The 22,228-nt window shown below is 49.0% G+C and overlaps 1 protein-coding gene across 1 annotated transcript in view; it reads left to right on the forward strand.

The window, feature by feature from the left end:
• OSBP2 (oxysterol binding protein 2) overlaps window positions 1-16,750 on the forward strand; it is a 32,438-nt gene extending 15,688 nt beyond the window's left edge. Inside the window, exons 3-13 of the mRNA XM_070950397.1 lie at window positions 2,912-3,104; window positions 3,661-3,784; window positions 5,606-5,672; window positions 6,128-6,292; window positions 10,806-11,051; window positions 12,038-12,158; window positions 12,669-12,772; window positions 14,142-14,237; window positions 14,822-15,009; window positions 15,213-15,433; window positions 16,248-16,750. Of these exons, the coding sequence (XP_070806498.1) occupies window positions 2,912-3,104; window positions 3,661-3,784; window positions 5,606-5,672; window positions 6,128-6,292; window positions 10,806-11,051; window positions 12,038-12,158; window positions 12,669-12,772; window positions 14,142-14,237; window positions 14,822-15,009; window positions 15,213-15,433; window positions 16,248-16,390 (1,668 nt within the window). The 3' untranslated portion in view covers window positions 16,391-16,750. The remainder of the gene's footprint in view (window positions 1-2,911; window positions 3,105-3,660; window positions 3,785-5,605; window positions 5,673-6,127; window positions 6,293-10,805; window positions 11,052-12,037; window positions 12,159-12,668; window positions 12,773-14,141; window positions 14,238-14,821; window positions 15,010-15,212; window positions 15,434-16,247) is intronic.
• Window positions 16,751-22,228: the final 5,478 nt, after the last annotated feature.

Consider the following 22,228-nt stretch of genomic DNA (forward strand, 5'->3'; position numbering starts at 1 on the left):
CCTGGGGAGAGCAAAAAACGGGCCTACCGGGCCCACTGGACCAAAAGCGGGATGAGCACGGGGCGGGTCACATGCACGGTGGGCGGGGTGCATATAATTACGGATGTGGGCGTGTGTGCGACCGCCCCCCCTCCCCACGCTTTTGGCATGCAATAGCAAAAAGGTTAGCCATCACTGCTCTAGGGGGTTGGAATAGAAGACCTTCAAAGTGCCTTCCAATTCTGTTATTCTGTTACCCTGTTTCCCCGAAAATAAGCCCTAGCATGATTTTTCAGGATTTCACAATTTTCTCGTCATATAAGCCCTACCGCCAAAAATAAGCCCCAGTTAAGATCGTCCACCAGACGGAGGCGTTTAGTATTGTATTTCCCCTCAAATATAAGACCTAACTGGAAAATAAGCCATAATGCGTCTTTTGGAGCAAAAATTAATAAAAGACCCGGTCTTATTTTGGGGGAAAACATGGTATTTCTAGAATCCCTAATGCTAAAAAAAAAAAAAGAATTATGGAAAGTGAAGGTCAGGAAATGTCTCCAAGCAACTCCGCAACCATCTGACCCAACGTCAATGTGTGCAACGTGAGATTGCTTTTGCTCCCAGAGGCCTGGGGTATTGCCCCAGAGACCTCCGAAAGCTACGATCGGTTTTATGGTTTAATAGGACTCGGGGGGAAGAGGGAGGGGACTCAAAATAGCAGGAAATTATGCCGTTGATTTCAGCCACCGTGGCTGGTGTGTGCTGAATTTGTCTCTCTGTGTGTAAAAATGAATGGGGCTCCCTCTGCCTTGATGTGCGGCATCCTTTATTGTTTTCACAGATAGTCCTCGACTTACGGCTGTAACTGAGCCCAAAATTTCTGTTGCCAAGTGAGACATTTGTGGATTGAGCTTTGCCCCGTTTTACGAACTTTGATAAGCAAATCACCGCAGTTGTTAATGTCACCTTGCAAAGCTTTCAAGTTGCCATGAGCAGGAGGGAGGGAAGAACTGATGGAGCTGATTGATTTCCCTAACTGAAGCTACATTCCACAGATGCTTTCTTACCGCAATCAGTAGGAGAGTGTTGGGTTTCACAGCCAGCTAAAGTGGTTAATTGGAGAATGCGATTTATGACATGGCCAGGCAGTATATAAGTCTAAGTGTTATTGCTTGCTTGCTTGCTTCCCTCCCTCCCTTCTTTCTCTCTCTCTCTCCCTTTTCTCTCCCTTTCCTTCCCTTCCCTTCTCTTCTCTTTCCTCCCCTCTCTTCTCCTCTCCTCTCCTCTCCTTTTCTCCTCTCCTCTCCTCTCCTCCCCTCCCCTTCTTTCCTTTCCTTCCCTTCCCTGCCATGCAGTAAGGCAGGCTAATTCTGCCAACTGCCAGCAGTTCGATCTCGACTAGCTCTAGGTTGACTCAACCTTCTGTCCTTCCAAGGTCGGTAAAATGAGGACCCGGATTGCTGGGGGCAAGGTGCCAACATGTGTAAACTGCTGAGAGAGAGTTATAAAGCATTGTGGAGCGGTATATAAGTCTAAATGCTACTGCTATTGTACCAGAAATGGACTGCATGGTGGATTTGTTTCCTAAATAAATCAGATTGCTGGGCCGCACCAACGCAGTTGCTTCCCTCTCGGTGGGGGCAGCTCCCGTCACCAAACACACTGCTGTTTCTGTTCTCCGCTTGTAGGCTTGCAAGGGACTCTCTCTCTTTGGCAGCTTAATTTGCAGCTTGCTAATTAGTGTCTTTCCTTTTATTTTAATCACATTCCGCTATAGCTGGATGATTGCTATGTGGGTTTTTTCCCCCCCCTTTTCCTTCCTTGCAGTCTGCGTTAACTCTTGAATGACAAGAAGATTAAAAAGTCTGTTAATTGATAACTCGCGTAGGAGGATTTTCCATAATTCCTTCGATAATCTCCTTTTTTTTTTTTGGCTGGAATTGACACATGCACGTAACACCCCGACGTTTCCCCGAGTTGCCACAGGCAGGGTCGACTTGCAAAGAAACCAAGTCATCCGTGTTCTGAGGCTGTTTGTTCCATAGAAACCTTCATTTTAACAGATTAACAGAGTTGGAAGGGACCTTGTAGGTCATCTAGTCCAACCCCCCCGCTCAGCAGGAGACCCAACAACCCTGATGGCGAACCTATGGCGCACGAACATTGCCCTAGTTCAGCTCCAGCACACATGTGCGCACCAGCCACCTGATTTTCGGGCCTTCCGGGCCCACCGGAAGTCGGGAAGAAGGCTGTTTCTGGCCTCCAGAGAGCCCCGGGGGTGGGGGGAGGCTGTTTTTGCCCTCCCCAAGCTCCAAGAAAGTCTCTGGAGCCTGGGGAGAGCAAAAAACAGGCCTACCGGGCCCACTGTGCCATCATGTGCCAAAAGTGGAGGGAGTGTGGGGGGGGGGTCGCGATGGGGGTGGAGCATTGAATTATGAGTGTGGGCATGCATGCATGCGCGCGACCCCCCCCCTCCCCACGCAACCCCCGCTTTTGGCACGCGACAGCAAAAAGGTTAGTCATCCCTTCCCTACACCATTTCTGACAAATGACAGTCCAAACTCTTTATTATTATTATTATTATTATTATTATTATTATTATTATTATTATTATTATTATTATTATTATTATTATTATTATTATTGAAAGTCTCAAGTGATGAAGATCTCACAACTTCCGAAGGCAACTTTTGTTCCATGGGTTGCTTGCTCTCAGAAAATTCCTCCTTATTTCCAGGTTGAATCAATCAATCAGAATAGAGCCGGAAGGGACCTTGTAGGTCATCTAGTCCAACCCCCTGCCCAAGCAGGAGACCCTACACCATTTCTGACAGATGGCAGTCCAGTCTCTTCTTGAAAGCCTCAAGTGATGAAGCTCTCACAACAGGGAGATCTCCGCCATTATCTGATCCCTTTTCCTCCCTTCCTCCCTCAGGCCTGCCGGGATTTTCTGGATCTTGCAGAGGCCCACAGCAGAAAATGGCAACGGGCCCTCCAGCATGAATGTGAGCAACGCATCCGCCTGGAGGAGACCATCGAACAGCTGGCCAAGCAGCACAACAACTTAGAACGGGCTTGTCGGGGGGCGCCCAGCCTCTCTGTGAACCCCGCTGCTCACGCATCCCAAGGTGAGTCGCCTTTCCATCTTGACCTGGGCAAGAAGGGACCTTCTGGAGCAGGAAAAAAGAGACCCTGCAACAAAGCCGTGGGACGAGAGGTGAAGGAAGCCCCCAGACCGCTTCAATGTCTCGTGATGTCCCAATAATAGGTAATCCTCGACTTATGTCCATAACAGAGCCTTGAACGTTACGGTCATAAGCTGTGAAGTTTTCGATCATGTCACCGACACGATTTGACGATCTGGCTGTGCGCGATCAAGCAAACCCATTTTTCGCCATGGGGTATTTTTGACAAAAAACCCGGCAGTCCTCGCCTTACGACCACAATTGAGCCCAAAATTTTGGTTGCTAAGTGAGACATTTGTTAAGGGAGTTTTGCCCCGTTTTACAACCTCTCTTGCCACAGTTGTTAAGTGGATCCCGGCCGTTGTTAAGGTAGTCACAGGGTCGTTCAGTGAAATTGACTTCCCCATGGACAGCCACCCAACCTTCCTCCCTCCTTCTGTCGGGTGTCTCGAGCGCACAAATGCGCCAAGATCTGATCCGGGTTATCCGTCTCATGCAGGAGGAAGCGTGCAGAGTGGAAAAGGAGAACCGAGTGATGAAGATGAGGAGACGGAATACTTTGATGCTATGGAAGACGCTCACGCTGTCATCACAGTAGCTGCAGAGCCTTCAAAACATCTCCGGTAGGTTGGAGCCATTGTCTAGGGCAGGGGTGTCAAACTCGATTTCATTGAGGGCCGCATCCGGGTTGTGTTTGACCTCGGAGGGCCGGGGGTGGGCGTGGCCATGGTGGGCGCGGCCAGCTTGACATCACTCGTGTTGGGGGCACCTATGGTGACCAAGTGCTACCACACAACTTCCCTGAGACCCTCGCTCACTGTCATCATAATCCCTTTCTTCCTTCCCTTCCCTTCTCTTCCTTCCTGTCATGGTGGCCCAATGGTTAGAATGCAGTACTGCAGGCTGACTCTGCCCACTGTCAGGAGTTCAATCCTAACCAGGTCAAGGTTGACTTCCATCCTTCTGAGGTTGATAAAAATGAGGACCCGGATTGTTGGGGGCAAGATGCTGATATTGTAAATCCCTTCCTTCCTTCCCATCTTTCCCACCTTCCCTTCTTTTTCTTTTGCCTTTCCTCTTCCTCTTTCTCCTTTCCTGTCCTTTCTTGCATGTTCAAATGCAAAAAGGGAAACATTTCTCCTTTTGTTTTGTTTTTTGTTTGTTTTGCTAGCCAGCGAAACAGAGCTCGGGGAGGGGGCACACACATTCGTCCTCCCCCCTCCCTGCGAGCTTCATTTTCACTGGCAGAGGCACTGCAGGCTGGCCCTTTGCTGTTTCCTTGCCAGCCCTGCAGGGCAGATCTAACCACCCTGTGAGTTGGATCAGTGGTGAAATCCATTTTTTTTTACTACCGGTTCCGTGGGTGTGGCTTGGTGGGCGTGGCAGGGGAAGGATACTGTAAAATCCCCATTCCCTCCCCACTCCTGGGGGAAAGATATTGCAAAATCCCCATTCCCGATACTGCAAAAGATACTGCAAAACCCCCATTTCAGATCTCCGTGTATTTCGCTGTGCCCTCAAAACCTTGTTGTTCCGCCAGGCCGGGCTATCAATGTAAAGATTTTAATTGGTTTTAAATATGGAATTTTAAATTTGGGGGGTTTATAATTGAGCCAATTATTTAATAATTTTTAATTATTTTTAAATTTTGTTTGTCTTTGCGCTTTTAATCAGGCTGTACACCGCCCTGAGTCCTTCCCTCCTCACTCCTGGGGGGAAAGATACTGCAAAATCCCCATTCCTTCCCCACTCCTGGGGGGAAAGATACTGCAAAATCCCCATTCCCTCCCCACTCCTGGGGGAAGGATACTGTAAAATCCCCATTCCCTCCCCACTCTGGGGCCAGCCAGAGATGGTATTTACCGGTTCTCCGAACTAATCAAAATTTCTGCTACCGGTTCTACAGAACCTGTCAGAACCTGCTGAATTTCACCCCTGGGCTGGATGCGGTCCATGGGGCTTGAGTTTGATACCCCTAGTCTATGGCCTGACCCAAGGTTTCTTACTCTTGGCAGCTTTGAGATGGGAGGACTTCAACTCCCAGAATTCCCCAGCCAGCATTTTTTTTTAAAAAAAGGAATCACTACCCACTTCCGGAACCCCTGATTCTTCCAAAGTCCTATTCTTTCTAACTCTTCCTTCTTACAGCCCTCTGGTCCTCCCCCTTTCCCCGATCCCACCTGGTTCTCAATCCTCCTGCACTGCAGGGAAAGTTGCCCACGTGCCCTTTGGTTGCCTAGATCCAGAACTTGGAGAAACTGACCGGGTCAGAATGTCAGGTGGCACATTTGCATATCGGAATCCCACCTCTGTTTGTGATCTTCTCAGTGGGCCCCCGCTTTGACGGGCCCTGCTGGGGCAGCCTGGCCATGGTGGCCAGCGCATTAGGAGACCATGCCCCATAGCTTTTGGCATTGCCACTGTCATTTTTGCGTTCCCCACAGGCACACCAGCAGCAAAATTAGCGTGGCCAACGAGGGCTGTTCGGAGGATTGGAACTTGGGCGATAGCGTGAGTATCACCGACCGGCAGCCAAAATAGCTAACACAATCCCGGGTTGTTATAAACAGAGGCTTGGAATCAAGATCTATGTGACGTATTCGTGTCGCTTTATAAAACCCTAGTAAGACCGGAATACCCGCAATCGATTTTAGTTTGGTCACCGTACTACAAAAAAAGAGGTTAAGACTTTGGAAAAAGTTCAGAGAAGAGCAACTAAGAGGACCCAAGGCCTGGAGATTAAAACATACGAAGAACGGCTGCAGGATTTGGGCTTGGCTGGCTCAGGGGCCAAGACACTGAGCTTGTCGATCGAAAGGTCGGCAGTTCAACGGTTCGAATCCCTACACTTCCTCTGTTCTGATGAGCCTGTGCCAGGGCTATGCTTACAAGCAGGCGAGGGTGGGTGGGGAGAGTTGGAAATCCCACTCTGAATTGTCCGTGACCTTGGGTTCAATCCCTTTCAGGCGTTCGAGGCCTCCACTCACTCTGGCCTTGGTTCTTCAAGCAAGTATGGGGTCACCCACAAGGAGAGGCGTACTCAGATCCCAGACAAGCCCAACTACAGCCTTAATCTCTGGAGCATCATGAAAAATTGCATCGGTAAAGAACTCTCCAAGATCCCCATGCCGGTAAGTGCTTCCTTCCACCCGCTTTCGTGTATGTGGGGAGCTTCTTCTGTGGGCTTTAAGCTTCAGCATTTTGTTCTGCCCCAGCTACGGACCCCAAAGAATGCAGCACGCACAAAGTCCGTTCAAACCTTAGTTTACTAAATAAACCAGTCTTTTACAACAACGGCTGTTAATTAATTGCATTAACAGCCGCCAAGAATTCAAAGAATAATAACTGAAAGCTTACTATGGTTGGCAGTATGCCCAGAAGCAATTTGCAGGAAGCTGATAAGATAAGCAAGACAAGACACGAAGGTATGTGAACGAAGTTGTTCCCTGCAAATTGCTTCAGTCGGCGTTCCTCCTTAAATAGGCTAAGGGAGTGGCCAATTAGCCCCAAGCCTTACTCTTGAGGAGACCTCCTCCTGAGGAGCCACTCCTGCCTTTTAGCAGCTCTGCACGCCTGTGCATTGAGAAGGGGCTCCTCCTCTTCGTCCTCTTCACTTAAGGGAGCTTCTGGAGGTTCTGAAGGCCCTGGCTGAATCTCCGTCTCTGGCACCACATCTTCTCCAGCCTCCTCACTGTCTGACTCGAGTGCCAGCTGCACAGGCTGCTGGCACAGCACCACACCAGTCTCTTCGCTGTTGGAATCAGCTACTAGCTGCACAGGCTGCATACGGGCCACAACACATCTGGCCGGTCTCCACTTGAAGCCCAGCCCTGGTGAGGTGGTGAATGTACAAGAGAGGCAACACGGGAAGTGGTGGGATCCTGATGGTTTAACAACCGGTTCGGTGATCGCACGCTGCGTGCACATGCCCAGTGTTACGAAAACGTACCTTCCGCGTTACTGCTGGGGAGTAACACAGCTGAGGCGCGGCAGAATCGGCTGAGAAGCAGTGGTGAAATCTGAACCAGTTTGCTACTGGTTCGCTAGCCGCGCATGCACGCATCAAATGCATGCTGAGCACACATGCAGAGTACACGCCAAAAGGAGGCTTGGAAAGGTAAGTAGAACAGCGAGGGTGAGGAATCAGCTGTGCCGCATGATTTAGCTTTGAACCGGTCCGAACCGGTTGAATCCCACCCTGAACACGGGTGGAGCAAAGCCCACTCAGCCGTTGAGCCAAAGGGCAACAGGCCAAAAGAAGTAGAAATTGAGGGTTCGTGAGAGATTCGTCGAGTTAAAGCAGGGGTCACCGATCCTGCTTTAAGACTTCAGTTTTAAGACTTCAATGCCCAGAAATTTTAAAGAGGTTCTGATTTTGCCTTCGAAGGTCGCGTGTTCAGAAGCTTGGATGCTCGTTTGAAGGCCGACATTTCTGGGCCAAGCTGTTTCGTGAGAGCTTCCCGTCTCCTCCTCGTTCCAGCTTGCCTTCAACAATCTATACTGGATGAGGAATTCTGGGAGTTGAGGTCCACAAGTCTGAAAAGTTGCGGACTTCAATTCCCAGAATTCCTCAGCCAGCATAACGGTTGAAGGTTGGAGACTAGCTGGAACAAGGAGGGGAGGAGGAGCTTTCACAAAAAACAGCTTGGCCCAGAAATGTCAGCACCGCCTTCAAACAATAGTTTGGGGGTGGGTGGGTGGAATAGTTGGAAAGAAGGCAGAGACAACATCTGTACCGTTCCTAAGAGAATTTCACGGACGCCTCAAAAGTCAGGTTTGATTTCAAGGAGGATGGAACGAAATTGCAAAATTACTTTCGATTTTCCCTTTCAATGAGGTTTAAAGGTAAAAGGTCCCCTCGCACATATGTGCTAGTCGTTCCCGACTCTAGGGGGCGGTGCTCATCACCGTTCCAACGCCGAAGAGCCAGCGCTGTCCGAAGACGTCTCTGTGGTCATGTGGCCGGCAGGACTCAACGCCAAAGGCGCACGGAACGCAGTTACCTTCCCACCAAAGGTGGTCCCTATTTTTCTACTTGCATTTTTTTTACGGGCTTTCGAACGGCTAGGTTGGCAGAAGCTGGGACAAGGAACGGGAGCTCACCCCATTACGTGGCACCAGGGATTCGAACCGCGGAACTGCCGACCTTTCGATCGACAAGCTCAGCGTCTTAGCCGCTGAGCCACCACGTCCCTTCAATGAGGTTTAGGATGGGTGAAACTCACCAATTGCGTAACAGAAACGCAGGCACTTCCCTTTCAAAAGAACGAAAAGTCGTTTCCCTTCAATTCCCCAGCAAAACGACTCTCTAAAAAAAGGACTCGTACAGAGTTGTTGGTTTTTTTTTCCCAAGCGTTTCGATATTGCGTTCCATAAATAATCCCCCCTATCCAATATCGCTGCTTGGCAGCCCAGTAAAAAAACATCAGCAGGGCAGCTGCCAAAGCAAAACGTTTTAAATCTGCCAACGTTAACGCTCGTGGAAGCCTCCCGATTAAGGGAGCCACGCTGGGAAGTATTGGAAACTGTAATAGCCCTTTGACGGGACATTAAATCTTTCTGCTGCGCCGGGGACTTTTTGTGCAGACGACAAAACGTCAGCAGTCGGCACACACACGAGCACGTCCCTTTTGTGTAAGTGTATTTATTTCCAGAGCTTGCGCTTCCTCTGTCTCTCGATGACCTTGCGGGTCAGAATAATCCAGCTGTGACCAGTGGCTCGTTTTTTTCATCCGCCGCCTGTGGCTCTTTGATCCTGTGCAGAATGGGGCAGCGCTCCACGTACGACAACAAAGCAAGCCCACAAAATTGATGAGAAATGGGTTAAGCGAGTCTCCTCCGATTTTACGACCTTCCTTGGCGCATTTGTTAAACGGGTCACTGCCATTGTTCAATGAGCCACGACGGTTGTTAAGTGAATCTGGCTTTCGCCCCCACCCACCCCCATCTTGACTTGGCTCGTCAGAAGGGTCGCAAAAGGGGATCACTTGACACCTCCTCCTCACACACACACCCCCGGGATATTGCAACGGTTGTAAATGCTAGTCAGTTGTCAAACTTCCGAATCTTAGAAAGAGTGCAGCGAAGAGCAACGAAGAGGATTGAGGGACTGGAAGCTAAAATTTATAAGGAACGGTTGCTGGAATTGGGGATGTCTAGTTTGATGAAGAGAAGGACTAGGGGAGACATGACAGCAGTCTTCCAATATCTCAGGGGCTGCCCCAAAGAAGAGGCAATCAAGCTATTCTCCAAAGCACCAGAAGGCAGGACAAGAAGCAATGGGTGGAAACTATTCAAGGAGAGAAGCAACTTAGAACTAAGGAGAAATTTCCTGACAGTGAGAACAATTAACCAGTGGAACTCCTTGCCTCCAGAAGTTGTGAATGCTCCAACACTGGAAGTTTTGAAGAAGAGGTTGGATAACCATTTGTCTGAAGTGGTGTAGGGTTTTTCTGCCAAAGCAGGGGGGTGGACTAGAAGACCTCTAAGGTCCCTTCCAACTCTGTTATTCTATTCTATTCTATTCTATTCTATTCTATTCTATTCTATTCTATTCTATTCTATTCTATTCTATTCTATTCTATTCTATTCTATTCCATTCCATTCCATTCCATTCCATTCCATTCCATTCTGAATTCTATTCTATTCTATTCCATTCCATTCCATTCCATTCCATATTCTATTCTATTCTATTCTATTCTATTCTATTCTATTCTATTCTATTCTATTCTATTCTATTCTATTCTATTCTATTCTATTCTATTCTATTCTATTCCATTCCATTCCATTCTGAATTCTATTCTATTCTATTCTATTCTATTCTATTCTATTCTATTCTACTCTACTCTACTCTACTCTACTCCACTCCACTCCACTCCACTCCACTCCACTCCACTCCACTCCACTCCATTCCATTCCATTCCATTCCATTCCATTCCATTCCATATCACGTGGTGCTGCAACTTTCCCAAGGGTGGAAAACGGTCCTGAGTCCACGTTTTTTCCAGTGCCGTTGTAAAGCGAAGTGAAGTCACTAAGTGAGACTGTCGTAAGCCGAGGGCTACCTGTATCAGCCATTTGAAGGGGAGACGCCCACCCCACTCCCAGAGGTAGAGGGCTCTCCTCTGCTGCTTCCACATAAGGAAGGACTGGGCAACCATCAGATGGGGGAGCTCGGATAGCAACAGCAATAGCGCTTAGACTTATATACCGCTTCACAGTGGCTTTACAGCCCTCTCTAAGCGGTTTACAAAGTCAGCACATTGCCCCCAACCATCTGGGTCCTCATTTTACTCACTTTGGAAGGATGGAAGGCTGAGTCAACCTTGAGCCTGGTGAGAATCGAACTGCAAAATTGCAGGCAGCCGGCAGGCAGCAGAAGCCGCCTGCAGTACTGCACTCTGACCACTGCGCCACCAATGGTGCAGGCGTGGCCTGGTGCAGGATAAAAGCAATGGCCACTCTGGGCATTGGGATTCCTCTCGGTGCTCCCAAGTGTCATTGTGGAATAGGAACTGGGAGGGTGTGTGTGTTGTGGGGTGGGGTGGGGGGAAGAAGGGCCTGTGAAGCCCCCCGCTCTTCCTCCCCAGGGCTGGACCAACCCCCCCCTCTAACCCTCCTTTCCTGCTCCCCTCTTCCCTGCAGATCAATTTCAACGAACCCCTCTCGATGCTGCAGAGGCTGACGGAGGACATGGAGTACCACGAGTTGCTGGACAGAGCGGTCAAGTGCGAGAACGCCATCGAGCAGATGTGCTTCGTGGCCGCCTTTTCGGTGTCTTCCTACTCGACCACAGTCCAACGGACCGCCAAGCCCTTCAACCCACTCCTGGGCGAGACCTTCGAACTGGACCGCCTGGAAGAGCTCGGCTTCCGCTCGCTCTGCGAGCAGGTGAGGCCAAGGACCGGCGTGGGGGTGGGGGTGGGGGAAAGAAGGCCAGGTGTGTAGGGTTTGAGGTTCAGGCTCCTTGGCTCAGGTGGAGTGGACTCTTGCATTCTTCGGCACCCATCTGTTCGCGCCCCCCCCCCCCAGAAGATGCTGGGGAGGCGGGAAAGGGGGTTAATCCAAGGATGCTAAATCCACCAGCATGGTAGAGCAGCTCTCTGGAGGAGAGAAGGGGAGGAAGAGGGAGTCCGCATGAAACGGAAAAGGTGGGGAAGGGGAGGCAGAGGCTAGGTCATTTTTAGGCCAATCCCCAGGAGACAGTGAGTTCTAGTCCCACCCGAGGCATGAAAAAATACTTGGGTGAGTTTGGGCCAATCACCAGGAGACGGTGAGTTCTATTCCCGCCTTAGGCATGAAAGTTAACTGGGTGACTTAGGGCCAATCACCAGGAGACGGTGAGTTCTAGTCTTGCCTAAGCCATGAAAGCTAACTGGGTGACTTTGGGCCAATCACCAGGAGACGGTGAGTTCTAGTCCCGCCTTAGGCATGAAAGTTAACTGGGTGACTTTGGGCCAATCACCAGGAGACGGTGAGTTCTAGTCCCGCCTTAGGCATGAAAGACAGCTGGGTGACTTTAGGCCAATCACCAGGAGATGGTGAGTTCTAGTCCCGCCTTAGGCATGAAAGCCAGCTGAGTGACTTTGGCCCAAACTACCTCACAGGGTTATTTTTTTGGAGAAAATAGCAGGAGGAATAGGGGTATGTTCACCCCCATTTGATCCCCTTTTGCGACCTTCTCTCATTTAACAACAGAAATTTGGGGCTCCATTAGAGTCGTAAACCGAGGACTACCTGTACTGGGATTCTTGTTAATCTTCCCCTCCCAGTCATCTCAATAAATCTTGCTAAAGAGAACTTCGAGAATCTTGCTTCAAGAAAAACCTGCAGTTTTAGGTAGCGGATGCCGTCAAGGTGTGTTCCTTCTCCTCCAGGTGAGCCATCACCCCCCAGCAGCTGCTCATCACGTCTACTCCCGGCGAGGCTGGACGCTGTGGCAGGAGATCACCATTGCCAGCAAGTTCCGTGGCAAATACCTTTCCATCATGCCACTGGGTGAGTAAACGGAGTGGTGCGGTGATGGCCTAGAGGCAGCGCTCTCGCCTCACAATCAGGAGGCTGTGAGTTCAATCCTAGGTAGAGGCAAATATTTCTCTCTCTCTGGGCACAATTGAGAATATCTCTGCTGAACAAAACTCCGTACTGGCGACAAGAAAGGCATCCGGCCAGTAAACACTCAGCTCCATTCAGTTGCCCAAGACTCCACCCCGCAAGGGATTATGGGGTCGTTAAAAGAAGATGATGACCGGGTGAGTAAACGGTCTCCTGAAAAAATGGACTTACGATCGGTTTTCACACTGATAAAAAAAACTAAGAAAAACAGAAAAAAATAAAAATGCTTCAGCCCATATCACATCTTTTATCCGTTAGCTAATCATGAAGGCTCATCGTGCAATCCGAATCCGCAAAAGTCCGTTAAGATTTACCAGAGATAACTCCTTTCTCTCTGTATAAAAATTTATATTTTAACCGTAAAGTTAAAATTTTTCTCCCCTTTCCGTGCAGGCACCATCCATCTCGAATTCCACTCCAGCGGCAATCACTACATCTGGCAAAAAGTCACGTCCACGGTTCACAATATTATTGTGGGGAAACTCTGGATTGACCAGGTAAGGAGGATGAGCCACATTGGTGGTATTCAGCTGGGTTAGACCGGTTCGGGCAAATCTGTAGCGGCCAGGGGTGAAATTCACTTATCTTCCCTACCGGTTCGCAAATGTGCACTTGCTTTGCCCGCGCACGCCGTCATCCACACATACACAAAGCCTTCTGCGCATGGGCAGAGGCTGAAAATCTTCGCAAAAATGGGACGTCATGACGTCCGCGCGGGTGGGTAGGGCTTCGCGCAGTCGGCCCTACCGTATCGCACTACCCCAGGCTCTGTACCGTTCTATTTAAGGACGTTTTCGAGGCCGGGCCGCGTGCGTGAAAGGCCCGGCGCATGTGCGGACGGCGCGTGAAGCGAGCACCCGCGCGGTGAACCAGTGGTAAAAATAAGTGAAACCCACTTCTGATGGGCCACATCCTGCAGGGTTGCTCCAATCACTCGCCGAATAAAGAGACACAAATGTGGGTTCATTTGCTTTTTTAAAATTTTTGGGAGTGTTTATTTATTTATTTATTTATTTTATTAAATTTCTATACCGCCCTTCTCCCGAAGGACTCAGGGCGGTGAACAGCCAGAAGATAAAACACAGAAATACAAAATTTAAAATAAATTAAAACGAATTAGATAATTTAGGCTGAATTTTAAAATACCCCATAATTAAACTGATTAAAATTTATGTTTAAAATTTAAATTTAAAAGAGGAGAAGATTTAGGCCAGGCCAGCTTGATGAAATAAAAACGTTTTAAGCGCGCGACGGAAGGTGCGAAGATCCGGGATCCTCCGTATCTCCGGGGGGAGCTCGTTCCAGATCGTGTTGTGTTGTATTTTTTTTTTTTTTGTTTACACTTTATTGGGTTTTTTTTTTACACAAATAAAATATAATAACAATTCTGTTTGACATCGGATTCGCAGTGTTTATACATATATACATGAAAAAATATCTGGTGTCATTTATACTATACATTTCTAATTAATTTCTAATTAATTTCTGTACCTTTTACTCCTTCCTTAATTCTGATTGATTTCTACACCTTTTTCTCCTTCTTTGATTCTATCATTTATCCATTCGTACCATCTTCCCCACACAGTATCATAGTCTGAATTTTCATCATCATTTATCTCATGTGTTAATTTACTTATCTCTGCACACTCTACACACAACTCCTCTCGTGTTGTGTTGTATTTTAATCTTTTTTTAAAAAAAATAATTTGAATTAAAAAAAAAAAGAAAGAAAGAAAAAGAAAGAAAGAAAGAAAGAAAGAAAACCGTTTTTCTTGATTCTTGATTCTGTTTTCTGTCAATATGGATAATTAACCCTTTGAGCAAATTCTCTCTCTTCTTTTTTTTTTCTCTTTTTTTTTTGTCCAGTCCGGTGACATAGAAATCCTCAACCACAAATCAAAAGACAAATGCCAGCTGAAATTCACCCCCTACAGTTACTTCTCCAGAGACATTCCCCGGAAGGTAACCTTCGGATGCACAAAGTCAAATTTGCTTGAAAATGCACCTAGAACGAAACGCCTTCTAACTTTTCTCTTGGATTGGCCTTTCTATGGGTCAGTTAAGCCAGGGGTCACCAATTCCTGGTCCATGGACTGGCACTGGCCCATGGCATGTCAGAAACCAGGCTGTGCAAACAAGCGAAGCCCAGTGGTGAAATCCAAAATTTTTTTACTACTGGTTCTTTGGGCGTGGCTTGGTGGGTGTGACTTGGTGGGAAGAATACTATAAAATCTCCATTCCCTCCGCACTCCAGGGGAAGGATATTGCAAAATCCCCATTCCCTCCCCACTCCAGGGGAAGGATATTGCAAAATCCCCATTCCCACCCCACTCCAGGGGAAGGATACTGCAAAATCCCCATTCCCTCCCCACTCCAGGGGAAGGATACTGCAAAATCCCCCATTCCCTCCGCACTCCAGGGGAAGGATACTGCAAAATCCCCATTCCCACCCCACTCCAGGGGAAGGATACTGCAAAATCCCCATTCCCTCCGCACTCTGACAGGCCCCCCCCACAAATCCTCCTTTTTCTGGTCTTCTTTCCCAGGTGACGGGAGTGGTGATGGACGCCGATGGCAACGAGCGATACGTCATGTCCGGCACGTGGGACGAGAAGATGGAGTGTTCCAAGATCATAGAAGCCAGCCAGGGAAACTCCATTTCGGAAGGCAAGCTTCCGAAAACGGTCTACCAGACCTTGTCCCCCAAGGTCCTGTGGAAGAAATACCCCCTCCCGTGAGTCTCCCAACAAGCTTGGGGCTTAAGGGTTGACCAGTTGTGGGGTCGGTCGGGCTTTGTGGGGCTACAGAAAAGGCTCGGATTGTTAAGATGTCCCAAAGGGGCTTTTTCATCCGCCGCTTAAACCGCGACGCAGGGGAGCGCCTGCTGGTGCCACCCACCCCTCTCGCTAAGGCCTCTCCTGGCTCTTCCTTCTCCAGAGAGAACGCCGAAAACATGTACTTCTTCTCCAAACTGGCGCTGACCCTCAACGAGCCGGAAGACGGTGTCGCTCCCACGGACAGCCGCCTGAGGCCCGACCAGAGGCTAATGGAGAACGGCAAATGGGACGAAGCCAACATGGAGAAACAGCGGCTGGAAGAAAAGCAACGGGCCGTACGCCGGCACCGGGAAGTCGAAGCAGCTGGAGCGCTGGCAGAAGGTACCGGAAAGCCGCCCTTGAGATCAGCAGGTTGACAAGGAGGCACCCCTGGGATGTTTGCGGACGACATATCCCATCCGTCCCTCGTTAGAGCCACGCTGGCTGGGGCAGATGGGAGTTGAATTCCAAAATCTACAGGGGGAATGTCTTCGCACGAGGGAATACGAGGCTGGGGAGGAGGGGGTTGCAGGCTCAGGGTATCGCTTTACCCAGGTAGTCCTCGACTTAACCACAGTCCATTCAGTGACTGTTCAAAGTTGCAACGGCACTGAGAAATGTGGCTTAGTTAGGACCGTTTTTCACCCTTTACGACTGTTGTGGCATCATATTGAAAAACAGAGCCGCGTTCCTCAAGCTTTTGGGCTCTGCGGGCTGGTGGGAGAGGAGACGGTTCTGTGCGAGCAGCGCGCACACGTGTGGGTGCATGTCTGCTGGGGGTTCGGGTAAAATTCTAAGATTCTGTGCAGTTCGGAAAACCTCCAAATCCCACTCCTGGCTGGCCCCGCCCACCCCTCCCCTCCCAAGAGTCCCCACGCGGCCCGTTTTGGATGCAGTTAAGTGCAGGGCACACACAGAGGCTCGGGGAGGGTGAAAAACAGGCCTACCGGAAGTTCAGGAAGGCCGAAAACGGGCCCATTTTCAGCCTCCGGAGCCTGTAGAGGCCATTTTGGCCCTCCCGGAGGCTCAAAGAAAGGCTCCGGAGCCCGGAGAGGGCCTTTGTGCAGGAGGCTGACTAGGCCACGCCTTGCTAGAATTTTTGAAGTGCACCCTTGACCGAAACCTGTGGGGCTGTGCCCCCCTGCTTCCTTTGCAGGCAAGGACTACAGAGGCTATATCCCGCTGTGGTTTGAGAGGAAGATCGACCCGGTGACGGGGGAGCTGATGTGCGTGTACAAGGGCGGCTACTGGGAGAGCAAGGAGAAGCAGGACTGGAGCCAGTGTCCCAGCATCTTCTGAGCGGGGCTCGTTGGGTGCCGGGCGAAGCCTCCGCAGTCAGCCGCGGGACGGAGCGCCCCTTGGGGTAACTCCCCCCCCTGCGTCCCCCTCCCCAGCCGCCTGTCGGAGAATCGCGCAGAGATTCAAATAAATCCCGAATTGAAAAAAACAAACACACAAAAGCAAAGAAAAACACAAACAAAAACAAAAAAAAAGAGAGAGAGAGTAAGACGAGGCAAAACCAAACAGGGATTCCAAAAAAAAAAAAAGAAAGAAAGAAAAAAGCTATTTTTATGCACTAATAAAATGGCGTATGATTTTTTTAAGTGACTTTTTTAAGCTTACCAATTAGGATTGAGGGTTTTTTTTTCTCGTTAGCCAGGGTTGTTTTTTTCTCCTTTAAAAAAAAATTAAAAAAAATAAATGCTGTCTCTGGGGTGGCCAGCCAACTTCTCTTTTGAGGCCTCGGTTTCGCTAAGTTCCAAAGATGCGCCTCTTGTATCGGAAACGGTGAGCGTTTCAGGACTTATTTCTCTCCCCCCCTCCCCTCTGATTTCTCATTTCCACATGGGAATTAACCCTACTTTCAACCTGCAGATAATCCCCATCCTCCCCCAAATTGCAGGCAGCTCCATATACCGTCTTGGGGGGGGGAGGGACCCTCAAAATTCTCTGGGGGCGATGAAATGCCGGAGGCCGGGGGGGTGGGGAGGGGAGGGAACCAGTTGTATTTCTCTGGGTCTTTGGAAACAGCTTATCCCTTCTGAAGTCTGTCCTTCTCCAGGTAGGGAGGGATTCAAACCCTGGCTTTATCCACAGTTGAGCTTCCTTTGAAGCCACCACCCTGGAAATGTATCAGGGGTAAAATGCTACCGGTTTGGACCGGTTCAAGCAAACCGGTAGTAAAAAAAATAAATGCTACCGGTTCGGGCAAACCGGTATTTCCGATGATCAGCTGGGCGACGATCAGCTGTGACGTGCGATTGATATTAGCTAGAATCGTCGGATTTTCTGCTTTCTAGCTAATCTAAATCACGTGGCACAGCGGATTCCCCTTTCTCTCACTGTTTTACTTACCTTTGCAGACTTGGAAGGAGACGTATTAAACCCACGGTGGAGAAATATTGTTTACGTTCCCAGGCTGGCTGTGTTTCAAGGAAGGATTGTAAAGGGTTTTATTTTTCCCTCTCGTTTTTCAACATTTGGAGAAAACACGGAAGGCAGCCACAGCAGAACCTCAGGCCTTCCTTCCGGCGGCTTCTTCCTCTTATTTGCTTCAGAGATCTCAGCCCAGGGAGCGCAGGCGAGGATCCAATCGCGTAGGATTCCCCAATCGGTTGAATCGGGGGCCCGTTTTCGCCTTTCCGGCACTTTGTAAAACTCTGCTGGTTGGTTTGCCCTGTCTGGTGGAGCCAAGTTCCCATCACTTACATGGAATATTTGGATTTAGAGCGGGCACCTAGAGATTAATGCCCCAGCAAGCTTTGGGAAGCTCTGGGCAATTTGCAAGCGCAAACGCCGTGTTTGTTTGAAAGCACATTGGTGCGCACACGTGCGCTGGCCAAGTCCCATCATTCGCATGGAATATTTGGATTTCGAGCGGGCACCCTGGAGAGTTGAAGCCTGGGTTAATGCCCAGCCAGCTCTGGGATGGCCTTGGGCATAAGTTGCCTTTGCAAACTCGGCCGCCCTGTATGTAGAAAGCACATTGGTGCACGCACTCTCTCGTGCGCGCGCACCAAGAACCCTCTTGCCGTTTTAAGATCTTCCTCCTCGGGTGAAGAAGAGAAAACTGGCAAGGGCAAAAGATCCAGCAAAATGCCCTCCTGGGTCCGATCAGCTCAGGGCATCCTGGGGTCACCAGCCTAGCTACCTCCCGTAGCAAACATCCCATTTGCAGCCGGATGAATTGAGATACGTTTCCTCTTGTCTTTCTCCGCTGCAGACTTTTGCTCCATCCTCTGCTTGCTCAGAGTTGGCCCCGGGGAGAAGTCTTGCCGGAATCCCTGCTGGCAGGGGGATTCTGGGGGCTGCAGCCCCAGTTAATCTGGGGGGGCATTGGCTGCTTGCATTGGGATTCTTGGCACCAAATCCAGTGTTTCTCAACCTCAGCGTGGCTAGCCAGGGAATTCTGGGAGTTGAAGTCTTCCCGTCTTAACGTTGTGGATTCCTGCTGTACGGGATCTTATTTCCCGGTTGTTCCCAGTTGATCCTTCCCCAGGTCCGGCCTGCTTAGGGGCTCCCTGAAACATCTGGTGCTTGGAGAAGCCCCCTCCCTTTGAGCCCAACAGGACAGGCAACTAAAGGGCCCCCGAGTGCAGAAACAGACCCCTCCCCACTGAAAGTGGCATCCCATCACTGCTCTCTGAGAAGTGGTCCATTTCAGTGGTGACATTTAATTTTTTTTCCCCTACCGGTTCCATGGGCGTGGCTTGGTGGTGGTGGTGGGGTCCTGTGACTTAGTGGGCATGGCCAACTCAATGTCACTCATGCCCACTCAGTCACATGATACCCCACACACCAAGCCACGCCCACAGCACCCGGTAGGTAGGAAAAAATATCTGTATGAGCACGAGAAGGGCTCATAGTGAATGCTGTGGCAGAGAGAATCCGAATTTTTCTCCCTCCGTTCACAGCGGAGCTGCTGCTCCCTTTATGGTCCTCCCCGCAGCCCCCTCCCTCCTGGGGGTCGAATTACCTTAAAAGGGACAGCTCCGCTGTGAATGGAGGGAGAAAAGTTCGGATTCTCTGCTGCAGCATTTAACGTTGAGCGGGCAACCACGCAGGCATGGACAGGGCCAACTAGGGGTGATTTATACCAGTTTGGCGAACTGATTCAAATCGTCCCCACCGGTTCGTCCAATCTGGTTGAATTTCACCCTTGGTCCATTTATCTTCTGGGGGAAGTAAACAAGCAATAATGAGTTTTTTTTAAGGGGTCTTAAAAAAAACCTGGCTTCCAGAGTGCTAAAGGCACGGCAGGATCCACTGGCCGAGTCCCCACACACCCCTCCCTATCCCGGAAGACCCATTACACGCTCACACACCCGGTAGCAATACAAATGTAGACCTGTACACACAAACACACCCCTTGTATATGGAATAACAATAGCGGCTGAACATCGGCGTCCTCTCGCCGCTGATGGCAGCGTACCTTTAACCTTTATTTATTTGTTTCTAATTTATATGTATGATATCTATAATATATGTACACAAATATATATATATATATAAAATTATTTTGTTTAAATTTGTATGGGTGTGTAACTAGAAGAAACGGAGAAATGAAGACGGAGTCCGTCCGTCTGAATCTTTTTATAGTACAAATATGTTTCGACACGTTTCGATCCTTTCAGGGTACTACAATGGCCTCCGTCTACCCCACCCCGTCCCCTCTTTTTGTTTGGGTTTTTTTTAAGTAAAATTAAATAGCCGGATCGGAAGTACAAGCTGTGCGGCCTCCTACAGAATTCAGGATCCACGCACAAAAAATGTATGACGGATTATGGCCAAAGGGTGACCGATTATAGATTTGTTGGGTCTCGTTTGACCCGGAATCAAAAAGACAGAACAGATTTGGTAGGCCAAATTTTCTACAGCAACCGTTCTCGTGTATGGACTTCAACTCCCAGAATTCCAAACTGGGGAATTCTGGGAGTTGAAGTCCACGCCTCCTGTTGAGAAATGCTGTAGTAGAGAAAATTTCAATTCTAAGCTCCCTGACTTGGTGTTCTCCGAATGTGTTGAGTTTCTCGGGGGGTTTCCCCGTCCTGAACGGGAACTCCAGCTGGGATTAACCGGAAGCTCGTAGGCCAACACATCTGGAAAACATCAGCTTGAGGATGGTGTCAGATTCCCGAAGACCTTTATGGAGCTGAGGACTGGAGTTTTTCCAAGCCAGGGTTTGCTTGAAAATCTTTTGTGCATTGGCATGCATGAGTGGAAATGAAGGAATTATCTGGGGAAAGGAAGTTGTCTGGATGGCTTTACCAAGTAGTTCCACTTGCAACAGCAAACACTGATAAAACAAAAGAAGATTATTGTAAAAGTTTGCATAAATTTATCTTTGAGTCGACAAGGATGTTCTGGGAAGTTTTTCTCTTTAAAAAAGAGGAAAGGAAGGAAAGGAAATAAATTCCTGGAAGGGGGGAAAGGAAGAATGATGGCACAAAAGGAATTTTCCTGATACGTTTGAACGCTGGGCATGCCAAATGTCTCAGGCAGGGTTTTAATTTCGGGAAGAAATAATTTCTTTAGTTTCGTTAAAGCTGATATGTTTCCTGGTTTTAAAATGCAGACTTGTGGTAGGTGCTCCATCACCGGAGCCTTTTAAAAAGACTCTGGAATAGTCTAAGGCTGTGATGGCGAACCTATGGCACGTGTGCCACAGGTGGCACGCGTAGCCATATCGGTGGGCACGCGAGCTCAGCTCCGGCCTGCATGCATGCACTGGCCAACTGATTTTCGGGCCTTCCGGTCCCACCAGAAGTTGGCAAACAGGCCATTTCCGGCCTCCGGGGTGGTGGGGAAGGCTGTTTTTGCCCTCCCCAGACGCCTAGAAAGGCTCTGGAGCCTGGGGAGAGAGAAAAACGGGCCTACCGGGCCATCGCGTGCCAGGAGTGCGGGGAGCATGGGGGGCGTCACGAGCCCATGTGCGGGTTGGGATTGTGGGTATGGGAACACACGTGCGCGATCCTCCCGCGCTCTCCCCGCTCCTGGCACGTGATGGCAAAAAGGTCCCTTCCAACTGTTATTCCGCCTAAGGACAGTTTTTAGTTCAGGGCAGTTTAGAAAATTTACAAACAAAATAAATTAAAATCACTGGAGTTTGTTTTTTTTTTTAAGGAGAGATCGGACAGCCTTTCGTCCAGATTAATATTATAGGATCTCCTGCCTGAGCAGGGGGTTGGACTACGAGACCTCGAAGGTCCCTTTTCCAACTCTGCTGTTCTGTTAACTCTGTTGTTCTGCTCGTCTCTCAGTTTTTATTCTGTATTCCTCAAAAACGATGACACTCAACCTTTTTTTTTTAACCCAGTAATGTTTTTTCAACTTTGGTAACTTTTTAAGACGTTTGGACTTCAGCGCCTGACGTTGGCTAGGGAATTCTGGGAGTTGAAGGGCCCCCCCTAATCATAAAGTTGTCGAAGTTGAGAAACTACGGGGTTAACCAATTTGTCCAGAGGTTATTATGGGATAGGAAAGCACACATTGCAGAAACATGGATTGGGTCGTTGTTGTTTTCAGGTGTCTGTTCTGTGTCCAGTGAGGGATTTTTATTTTTTATTTATTTTTTTGCAACGGTTCTCAATAGACAATGTCCAGGAGCAGGGACATGCATGGGACTTTCGAAGCAATTCAAGCCACGTTGCAAGGATCTACTCTTCCGCGGGTTCACCTGTGTATCTCCAGCATCCCCTCCACAAATCTTCCAAAAATCGGAGCCACAAACTGTAGCATATTTTTTTTTTCCTTCCTGATTTTATATTGTAAAAATCTTGAGCTGATGTAATGTTTTCCTGTCTCTTTTCTCTCGGTTCAGCTTTAATTGTGTTAACAATAAAAGATACAGGGCTCTCTTGCTTGTCTTGTCTTTTTCAAGGCCTGTTTCCGTGGAAGTGGGATACGTGAGAAAGGGCGCAAGAAATAGCTTTAATGCCCTATTGGATGATAGGTATTACTCGCTCACTTCTTAGCTTCTTTTAACACTGGAATCATCATCCATCCCTTGCGGGGTGGAATCTGGGCAACTGAATGGAGCTAGCAGAGTGTTTGAATGGCCGGATGCCTTTCCTGTCGCCAGTACTGAGTTTTGTTCGGCAGATACATTCTCATTGTGCCCAGAGAGAGAAATATCTG

This window comes from Pituophis catenifer, unplaced genomic scaffold (genome assembly GCF_029215685.1).
Source record: "Pituophis catenifer annectens isolate HBS135680 unplaced genomic scaffold, rPitCat1.0.hap2 SCAF_10, whole genome shotgun sequence".
Lineage (NCBI taxonomy): Eukaryota > Metazoa > Chordata > Lepidosauria > Squamata > Colubridae > Pituophis > Pituophis catenifer.